This window comes from Carassius gibelio, chromosome A15 (genome assembly GCF_023724105.1).
Source record: "Carassius gibelio isolate Cgi1373 ecotype wild population from Czech Republic chromosome A15, carGib1.2-hapl.c, whole genome shotgun sequence".
In the NCBI taxonomy this organism is placed as follows: domain Eukaryota; kingdom Metazoa; phylum Chordata; class Actinopteri; order Cypriniformes; family Cyprinidae; genus Carassius; species Carassius gibelio.
The window spans coordinates 15,025,299-15,036,510 of NC_068385.1; the positions used below are offsets into that span (position 1 = coordinate 15,025,299).

The window sequence follows — 11,212 nt, forward strand, 5'->3', positions numbered from 1 at the left end:
TGAAGGTCACACTTTTGGCTAAAATTTTTAGGTCTCAATTTTTCGAAATGAGGCACCGAAATCTGCATTCTGATTCGGTTCTAGTACATACACAGGTACCATATTGGCACGGGGTTAACTACTGTAGCTTACCCAAAAAGCCTCCCTTGCTCAGCCAGCGTTGTCAGAAAGACCCGCAATTTAAACAGCATTTTGGCTGGTAAACAACAATGATATTGATTTACCAGCAATAACCAACCTTAATCATCAGCTCTACCAGTCTTTTCAGCTGGAATATTTCATGATGCAAATAAAAACATAACTAATAAATAAAAAAGAACCTCAGATGTAATTTGCCACATCACAACACAACCTGTATATTTCATACCATCTGCACTGTATTTACAATGTGAGAGGCAAATCAAACAATGGTTTGCGTGCGTCTCCAGTTGCTCCTCTCTCCATTCTGCACATGTAGCCTGTTCTCATTAATATGCCATTCCTGTCCGCTCTCCATTTCACTGCCAGGCCATTTGCAGACAGTGGCGGCTGTCTATGTTCACAGCTGTGTTTGATGGTACAGAGCACAAAGCTCACATTGCTTATGGCGCAGACAGTCTCTGCAGGTCGCTTGGCCTCGACTTTTAAGCCATTTTGTCAGGCAAGGCAAAGCTTACTCAATACCTAACAATGCTTATATAAAAAACACTCTTTTTTATTTGTTGTGGAACAGTATGTCGTCTCTAACCTAAAATGTACCATCAACAATAAACACTTAAACGTGTGTTTGACACCACCTTTAAATTCCAGTTTGACATTGTCTGCACAATAACAGACATTCAAGCATGGAAACGCACCGAAGCTGATACCTGTGGATATTTCCTCAAACGTATAGTCAGTGCAAGTGACAGGTTCAGAATGCGCACGCATAGACGGCGTTAGCGCATTAGCATGCCTGTGGTGTTGTGATTCTGTCCTGCCTGCTGCCCGCCTCTGAGCAATTAACTTTAATGACAGACAGGCTGGAGGGCTTTCAGAAGGTGCATCGGATAAGTTGATACAGATGCATAAAGACTGCCACTCTATCTATCATCTCATATCTGTTCACTAGGGATCTCATCTCTCCCAGTCTTGTTTTTTACTTTCTCTTAGCCCAGATAGAAACCCATTCATCTCAGGCAGAAGTGTATTTGAATGTGAACGGTGGGTTGTGATTGGCTTAGAGAACGCGCTTTGGGAATTTCTGCATTGTCTCTTAAGATGAGGGTTTAAGTCGGAGCATGACGGAACATAACAAGAGATGCAATTTATTCCCGAGCATGGCTAGCACTTGGACAGGGAGATAATGAAGAGCATAGGTCACCGGCGATGACTTTAAAGCCACGGCGCCCGGGCTGAAATGTATTAAATATTGTGAGCGTTATATGCCGCTGCTGTCTGAGGAAATGATATGAGGGGCTGCTAGTCAGAGCGGGAAAGTAATTAGCAATCGGCCGGCATTTAAATTCACCACATATCAGACTCGTACTGATCACTGACATTAGAACAGCCAGCGAAGAGAAATGTGCCGGATAATTCCCTTTCAGCACCTTGTGATGTTTACTCGATATTAATAACTCTGTCATCTGAGCACAACTCTCTGGCTGTTTTTATTATAAGCTGTGCCAATAAAACAGAAAAAAAAGGAATTGTTCTTTTTGATCGCTAAGGAAATTGTTGCTAAGTCTTGTTGTTTAATGTTGATTGACAGGAAAATCCAAGTCGTATCAGACCTAGTGTTGTTCTTGGCGGCCTGTTTTAATTGTAGTTTTAGTCTTTGTGTGAAACTGTCATTTTAGTTTTTATTAGTTTTAGTCACGTTAATCCTCTTTTTAGTCTAGTCAAGTTTCAGTCAACTAAATGTCTGATCATTTTAGTTACTTACTTTAGTCAGAATTATCCATGACTATTTTCGTCTAGTTTTAGTCTACAAAATCTGATGACATTTAGTCTAGATTCGTTTTTGTCAATGAAAATTGTATTTTAGTCTCTTTTTAGTAATGCAATTCTATTTAACCCAGTCAATATATTATAAGTACCTAGTAGTATAGACGAAACCACAATTGTATTTTACCAAACCCATTTCAAACAAGGTGATCTTATTATATTATTGTTACCTTATAGACTCAAGAATACATCCATTCCAGACATGGAAGACGCTCTTATTTGAATTTATTTTACCATCCAAACATGTTAGAAGTACACACATCGGTCCCTTTCTCTGAGTCAGACGTAACTTTGTTTGTTGTCGTCTTCTAAATAATGCCGCGAGTGGGGCTTGAGGAAGTGATGTCGCCTGCAACTGCACAGTGTGACCTGATGATGCCCCTGAAGTGAGACACAGGAAACAGAAATACTGCAAAATAATAATAATAATAACGCGACAAAACGAGACAAAATAACGGTACAACATTTTGTTTCATCTTGTTTTGATTTTAGCATAGTTTTGATTTTGTAAACCAGATTAAGTCTAGTTTTTATTTGTCAATAATATTGCATTATACATTTAATTATAGTCATATTATCATCACATGACCAGAATTTACGTTGTGTCTCGTTTTCCTCACTTGATAGGAAAGGTTCTTTGAGGATGATATTTAGTCATAAGACGAAAGCAATACTAATCAGACCTATTGTTTTTATTCTTAGGCCATATCCACACTAATAACGTTTTGTTAGAAAATGCGTATTTTTCTCTCCGTTTTGGCCTTTTGTCCACACTGAGATGTTTTTTTTTTTTTTTTTTTTTTTTTTATCAAGGAAAACTGAGCTTTTTGAAAATGCTCTAAAAGTGGATGAATTTGAAAACACCTTTTTTTTTATATTGTAGTTTGGACTGTGAAAATGGGGGCTTTTGAAAACGATGATGAAAATTTTGTCATGTGATGCATATTATACCAAATGTATAATATGCCTGCTATATGCATTGAACATACAGCATACCAATAGATATCCATGTTTATACTAGCATTGTGCAAGTTATGTGCTATGCACCTTTACACTATGTGTTACTTTGTACACTCTTTATATCGCAGTCCTGCAAAGTCGAAAGCAAATTTACTCTTGATTGCTATTTGTGGCAAAACATGAGGGCAGTTGCGTTTTAAATCAGACATACAATCTCCAATCAAATGCTTTCTAGAATAAAAACACCACTTCCCCCAATTAACAATGCATTCAGATGAGCAACTTTATCATTGTCTCTCTGCACGACAGGTGACCATCCATTCGAATGCGAGTTCTGCGGGAGCTGCTTCCGTGACGAGAGCACACTGAAGGGTCACAAGCGCATCCACACCGGAGAGAAGCCTTATGAATGTAACGGCTGCGGCAAGAAGTTCAGCCTCAAGCACCAGCTGGAGACTCACTACCGTGTCCACACAGGTCAGCCACATTCATTCTAAAGTTGAAATAGCACTTCACCTCATCTGCACAGACCTGCGGTCCAGCTGATGACCGCTTCACTTTAACAGTGATTCCCAAAGCCGTAGTAGCTCACAGGTTAATAAATACACACTGAAAACACACTGACCTGCTCTTCCAAGTTAAGAGATCTTTGTCATGCCAGCATGGTGCCTTCTAGCAAATACGATATAGTAAAACAAGGCAACGGTTTTATAAAATGATAAATTAAATGTCTTACATTAAAAGGCCACAGTTTTACACCAAAGAATTCAAATCTTGACATTTTCAGGTCCACGCTAGATTAAATTCTTCATATAGCCTATTTTTGTTCTGTCATAGTGGCATATTAAATCTTTTGGTTGAGCTGGAATCACAGGCTGATTGCTGCCGCTCTCTGGTCCTCAATAAGGCAGCTGCTAAAGCAAACCTATCAGGAGGCCTGTCATATAATTGCTGTCTTTGTGTCAAGCGGGGCTGCAGCCACGAGACCAGGCAGGTGAAGATAACAAGAGCAGAAACTCTCGGCTGAAAGGCCACTGCTCCTTCACACAACCAGCCGGAGAATCACTGACATTTACACTTGCTGTCAATGGTGGATCAATACTGGGTTTGCTGTGCTCAGTGGCAGGCAGCACACCCACAGCTCTACATCTGTCGTTCCCGTCCTGGACAGCAGGTGGCATCTGAACTTCACCTTATCAGACAGGAAGCAGCGCTAGCATGGGAAATCTGGAATCTAGAATCTGTTGCTATCTTGCTAATCTTTCATCTATACTAGCCTGGTCTTTTTTTATTTTATCACTGACCATTTCCCCAAAAAGTTTTTAAATACATTTTTTTCAAGAGATTTTAGAAATATCATGAACGAATAATTAAAATAAAATGATCAAATTTTCTGATATTTTAAGAGTCCTAGTGACACACAGTTTGGAGGGTCTGCAAGGGTTTCCTTGTGATGTAATTTCACAACTTTAAGAAATGTTTTTCAAATGAATAGGCAATGAGGCATTTTTATTTATTTTCCTTTTAATTTTGTTTACATTTTCTTAAGAAATGGTTAAAAAAAAAAGAAGCCACTTTTTCATTTCTAGAGTTTCATTGTTTTTAAAATAAAAATGCATTTTATTAAAGAAATTATAAAGATATTTATGCAGAATTTTTTTTTATATTTTTTTTGATTTACTGTGAATTTACGTTTTTTATTAGTTGTATTTTAAATTATATTTTATTCATTAATTTTATTTGTTTTAATTTTAATTTGTTTTACAAATGTAGCTGTTTTAGCATTTTTAGAATTTCAATATTTGTATTTTCTGCATAGTTAATAGTTTATATTTACCTACAATAATACCAGTTAAACATGAATGAGAAATGTTGTCTAACTTATTTTATTGCAACTAGCTGAAATAAGATGTTTTTTTATATTATTCTAATGTCAGTTAACATTTTAGTAAATGAATTACAATAAATTAATCTTTGAGTGTGTGTGTGCCTGTGCGTGTGTGTGTTTGTCATTTTTTTATTTTTTTATTACCATTATTTCTTTCTTCAATTTTTGTTTTATTTTCATTCGTAGTTAGTGTTCATTTTATTTTAAGTAACAAAACTCTCTAATATGATTTTAGTTTTACTTTTAGGACAGTAATAACCCTAGAATAAATTCATAGATCCAAACATTATCCATCATATTATAGAAGCAAAATGAGCTTTGATTCCCATTTCACGCTGACTTTAATCAACACAGCTGTTTCTGTCATTTTCACATTATTGGTAGTTTGAAAGGTTCTGTACTTGTTCTCCACAGGTGAGAAGCCATTTGAGTGCAAGATGTGCCACCAGCGCTCGCGGGACTACTCCGCCATGATCAAACACCTGCGTACCCACAATGGCGCTTCGCCCTACCAGTGCACCATCTGCCAGGAGTACTGCCCCAGCCTCTCGTCCATGCAGAAGCACATGAAGGCCCACAAGCCTGAGGACGTGCCCCCAGACTGGAGGATAGAGAAGACCTACCTGTACCTCTGCTACGTGTGAGACAGAGCAAAAAATCGGAATGGGAAAGTGGCAAGATATGCCCAAGGACAATTCACCTGAAGGTTTGCTTTCAGTCCTGGCCAAAGATGGTGAGAGGACGTGCTCAAAGTGATGAAATGTGATGTGGATTTTTTTGACCGACTGTTTGTGACATGCATTTGTGCACATTTTTAGGATGTAACTGCACTCACAAACTTTATAAAATGGACATGTGATGTATGATAAAGGGATATTTTCAGAAAGTGTGACTATTATACATTTGTCTGCATTCCACCCTGTTAATTGGAAAAATTCACTGCATGATCATACTTGTAATGTTTTATTCAAATAAGGATTCCCGCACTATTTCTCCATGCACAACCCATGAGCCATAGATTTTCAAGACCCCATGAAATCTCCAAGTGGAGGGGAATGTCATAGGGATCATCCAATAGTCTTTAGAAGTATCACAACCATGTTTTTAAATGAATATTCTAAACGTTGACGTTTTACGGATACGCTAGCAACCTTAGCGCTCACACACATAAGGCATTTCTCAATGTCAAGGATACAGGACTGGTCCTTCCAAGTCACTTCCTTCAGAGGCTAGGCGAGGCTCCTCTTTAGCATTCGGAGAACACGTAAATGGAACAGGCTAGCAAGTGCACGTCATTGCGTCATTACATCAGTGAAAAGGTCCGTTTGAATAACGCTGTGAATATAGTATAATGGTATAATATTAGCGTTAAATTACTTTGGACACCTTAACTAGTCATTTATAAAAGAAATGCCGGTGACGCAACCAAGCTAACAATTGTTAAATGACAGGTCCGGTTCAGTTAGCCATCAATATTGTAATTTGTATTTGTATAGTTTACAATATCAATATGGTAGTAATTAGTACTGCCATTTAAACGTTAAACTTTACTTATATTTACTACAGTTATAACAAATGTTTAGTAACTTAAATAAAAAACGTTAACGATCCGACTCCGCTAACGTTCGACATTTTTTAATTTTTGAAAAAGATAGCAAAGCTGCGCGCATAGGATTGTGGGTGATTTGAGAGCGCGGAGAGCGCGAGGGCTACACATATGCATCCTTTCCTATGTATGGGATATTTTTCAAACGAAGATATCCCATATCAGTCCTTGGTTGAAATTCCGACTATCCTTGACATTGGAACAGTCCTTCGACTGATGTCGATGACGTAGTATCCTCGAAATTCTGGCTTCCGAGGATCCTTCCTTGACATTGAGAAAGGCCTATAGACTCAAAGCCTCATATGTTGATTTCATGGGGTCTAAATGGAGCTCAAATAGAGTCAATGGAGTAAATGGAGTCAAATTAATACATGGACCAAAGCCTAAAACTCACACACGACGAAATAGAATGAATGAAATTAGGCCTTTTTTAGTAAATTGCTCCCTTAAGTTTTTTATTAGGCTCTCTAGTACTAAATTTTCATGTTTTTCTTTTTATATATATAAATACATGCGAGGAAATTTACAGAGTTGGATCCATTAGTCATTTTCTTTAAAGCATAATAAAGTGCTTAACAAAACAGCTTTTCTCAGAGGTACATCCAAACTGTGCTGCCAAGCAACTGTAGTGGATGTTCAGGGACATTTATTCAACCTTAAATAACTACACTGTGCACTTTCAGAGGCCCATTTTAGTTGTTTTCAGCACCACATTCTGCATTTAGTGCATTCAGACGAAAATAGAGAGGTTAATCTCTGTGATTTGCATTCATTTCAGTCATTTTAACACCAAATAATACAGCATTTAAATTTATTTACTTTAACTTTCACGTGGTAACATGACAAAATCACAGTTTTGCAACTGCAGCTTTTTAGCCTAATGAAATGTTAATATCATACTCAGAAATAAATTTGTGAATTTAAAAGAGATTATTTTTTACAATTAAAAACCACAATGCAGTATATTTTTCTGCAGTCTTCTGCTGAGGATACCTTTGGTTAGCTTGCCTTTTTAGTTTTTGTTCTGTCATCTGTTTCAACGTTTTACTTGAATTGCCTAATTTTGTTACCTCACATGCTTGATATATTTTTGTACTAGTCTTTGTCTCTCATTTCCTGCTGAGCTTTGTTTAAAAGCTGTACAATGCATTCAGAATACCACATCATCAGACCCACACAGAATTCGAGTGATCCCGCAATTTAAAGCAAAATTGGAACATTTTGTTTTCGCAACATTCTATATATCTGCAACTTATGTGTTTATGTTTTGGTTAACTGGTAAATGATTTAGTAATCAATAAGAGAGTAGTACTTTACATTTTTAAGGTCTTTTACTATTTTTAACTCTATTCTGCATTACTGGAGTTTTCTTTTAAAAAAGAAATCACTAAAAGCGTGGTCAAATTTACTTTTTTTGACGAATTTCAACAGGCAAAATTACAATACGCACTCGTGGCAATACATAACTATTTTATGTTCTGGCAAATTTGTGACTAATTGGTGTAAATTTGTACATCTTATTTATACATTTTTGGATGATCTGCTTACACCCCACTGATTGTATAATAATGTTTTTTGTTACCTTCATGCTTGCATATTTTTCCAGTATTTTGCATATTTTTTCAGATTTTTTAATTTCCAGAACATCAGTACAAATACAAATTCATACAAAATCCTCATAAAACTCTTACATGTTCTCATGAGATCGGGTTGAAAATCCAATCTTATCAATAGGAATCGACATAATCAGGAATTTCACATCTTCACCATCACTTTCTCAGATTTCTCAACGGGTTCAACTTGGTCATGAGTATTTGCCTCATTGACAAACAGAAAGATGGTTTGAAAATGACTTCTGTGTGAGCCGTGCTTCGTCTGCTTATGGCCCACTGACGATTACATTTAGGGATGGACCTTCATGCTTATGTTTATTTTCTAAAAACCATGTTTTCCTACGAATAATATCTTATGTATTCATACAAAATCAGAACCTCTGAGTCTTCACATTATGCAAATTCACAGATTATAACAGTATTGTCAATGGATCTTTTTAGGGGTGCACAATAAATATCCAATAATGGAAATGGATGTGTGAAATCACGCATCTGATGAAACTTACCGCTGATTAAAGAACCGAATTTAATGACGAGATGCGGATTAATTACCGGCCGATATTTATCGTGAACTCCTACTTTTTTTTTACTCTTAAAATTACTGTAAAATTTGGCTATTGTGACCACACCTTAAATTCCGTCTGGGTCTGTGAATTATTCAGTGGTATTTTAGTGTTAAGCTATGATGTGCATATCTGCCTCTTGGCCATCTGTTTCAGGGCTACCTCTACTCTGCTCTCAGTTTTGCACTAAAGCAAAAGCACACTTTTGTTTTGCTTGTAACTAGAATTTTCATTTACGCCCAATCTCATGTTCCCATTAACTAGAAAAAAAAAACAGCCTGGTTCGTTCGTCATTATATTTACACTCCTTTCGATGAAATGTGTTCAACCTGAATGGGTAGATGCGTACATTCTAGATGACTTAAGAACAGCGTTGAGAAAATGTTTAGTTATTAGATACTTGAGGGGATAAACTTGAAACAATGTGAATAAAATGTTTTTATGTGAAAATTATTCAAGCAGTAAGTCATCAGAGATGAGTTATTGATGCGTGCAGTTACAACGATATATCACAACCAATTCATACGTATTTTACGAGGTGGCTTATTCGTACAAATTTATACGACCTTACTCGTACGATTTTATATGATTTGTCTAAACCCCAGTGACAGTTAGGTTTAGGGGCGGGGTTAGGTGTAGGTCATTCCTATGAATTCATACGAATTGTGCAACTCGTAAAATACGTACGATTTGCCAAAAATCGTATGAATTTGTACGAGTGTGGTCGTACGAATTCGTACCAAAAAGCCACCTCGTGAAAAATGTACGAATTGCCGTGAGATCGGGTTGGCAGTTACGTGGGAAAGCTCCCTAGAGAAAACAAAAACCAATAGGTGATTTCCTGTGAAAATAAATCTCTTGCAAAGAGCCAAACGCGGCACTTTGATAAGGGAATATGTTGTATTTTTGTACGGGGTATTGTGCGACCCATTCTTTTTGGTTTATTTTGAGTGTGGCGAATATTTTTACAGTATCTTTTGCATTTGTGCTTGTTCTTGATTTGAGTGGAAATTCTTGTGCTTATTTTACAATGTTAAACATATACAAGTAGTAGATGTATGTAAAAACATATTGTAGTCATTGCTGCTGGGTGTCAGTTCATATGATGATGATGATGATGATGATGATTCCACATTTTGGGTATAAAATAACTGTGAGTGAACTAACGCCAAGACCTGTAGGTCACGGAGCACAAGCAACCTGTAAGACATGAAAAGTAAAGCTGTATCTGTGTGTTTGTATCGTGTTCACTGCTCACTGTTATACGGTCTGTACTGGTCCTTGTGTGTGCAGTGTGAGTCAAAGTGGTCGACTTATTCAGTGTTAAATACATGCACCGGTTAGCAACAAAGAGGTGTTCTGACAGACACCCTGTAAATGATTTGATGCATCTTCTGCCCTGTATTTGTGTCTTTATGCAAAGTCACCTTGATATGAACTGTGCTCCTAGGCAATCAGGGATGCCTTCACTTTACTCAAAGAACATCACAGATAACTTTTTTTAGGATCATTTTTAGTTTTATAACCTCTTTCAGTTTCTTTTTTGTTTTTGTTTTTTGGTTGCCACAAGCAATAAATCTACAGGTCAACATTTAAGTAAAAACTTGGCATCCCTGCCGCTGTATCACTGTGTTTTACTTTGCTTTCAGACAGGAAGTAGCCATGTCACTCAGTGCGCCCATATTTGTGCCATTGTTACACAAATGAATACTCGGACTGAGGATCCACGTGGGACCAAATGGCCATTTTCGCTCCATTTGCCTTGTTCTAGTGACAAGACTGTTTTTGGTGTCGAAATGGTTTTACATTCGTCGTGTTTTACTTTTTTGTATTGTCTACCTCAGCACCAGTTCTTTGTGTAACTTTTAAAAGGTGCCCAGTTATTGTTATTTTGTTTTGTGCAGAAATTTGTATTATAGCCGTGTAGGGTTTTTGTTCTTTGCTGTTTTGAAGCACTGTGTGATGATTTTGATGCTGCAGATAGAGGTGTAGATTCCTTTTCCCTTCTCTATGTGGGTTCAGACACATCTCTGTATTCGTCAGTGTTCTAAAATAAACTTCTAACAGAAATGTCATGAGACTGACTATTTCTTCACCGTTCATCGCTTTCTGTGGGAAAGTTTTTTGTTTGTTTGTTTTTTTGCTGGGAGAGGTGGAGGGTGTGGGGTAACATGATGATTTGTGTTCATTCACAGTACAGGAATGTTGAGTTAAGGGCCTCTACAAATGTATTTGATGATTACGCCCTCTAGTGTTATGTTATGTACTGAAACCAACATTAACAAGTACTTGCCCATTTGTTTCCTTTATTATGTTAGGGTTATTAGTGTCCATGGACACCAATGTGAATTCAAGCCCAAACTGTTTTGTGCCAAAAAGCAATTTGTCAATAGAAAGCATGTTCATTCAAATAAACATTGTACATATATGAAAGATTGTAAATAAATCAACAATGACATCAATAAATTAAGACCTATATGCCCATGTGGCACTCTGAAATACACTGTTAAAGTACTGCTATTAGAATAATATTAATAATTATAATCAACATGTTACTTGCGGTTTCTTAGCAATTAATTGTAAAGTTTACTGGAATTTTGGTAACACTTTGAAGCCT

At 36.9% G+C, this 11,212-nt stretch overlaps 1 protein-coding gene across 2 annotated transcripts in view; it reads left to right on the forward strand.

Annotated features, from left to right (window-relative positions):
• LOC128029305 (zinc finger and BTB domain-containing protein 16-A-like) overlaps window positions 1-10,668 on the forward strand; it is a 61,566-nt gene extending 50,898 nt beyond the window's left edge. For both annotated transcript variants that reach the window (XM_052617006.1, XM_052617007.1), the window contains 2 exons: window positions 3,235-3,402; window positions 5,228-10,668. In XM_052617006.1, the coding sequence (XP_052472966.1) occupies window positions 3,235-3,402; window positions 5,228-5,457 (398 nt within the window). In that variant the 3' untranslated portion in view covers window positions 5,458-10,668. The remainder of the gene's footprint in view (window positions 1-3,234; window positions 3,403-5,227) is intronic.
• The last annotated feature ends 544 nt before the right edge of the window (window positions 10,669-11,212 follow it).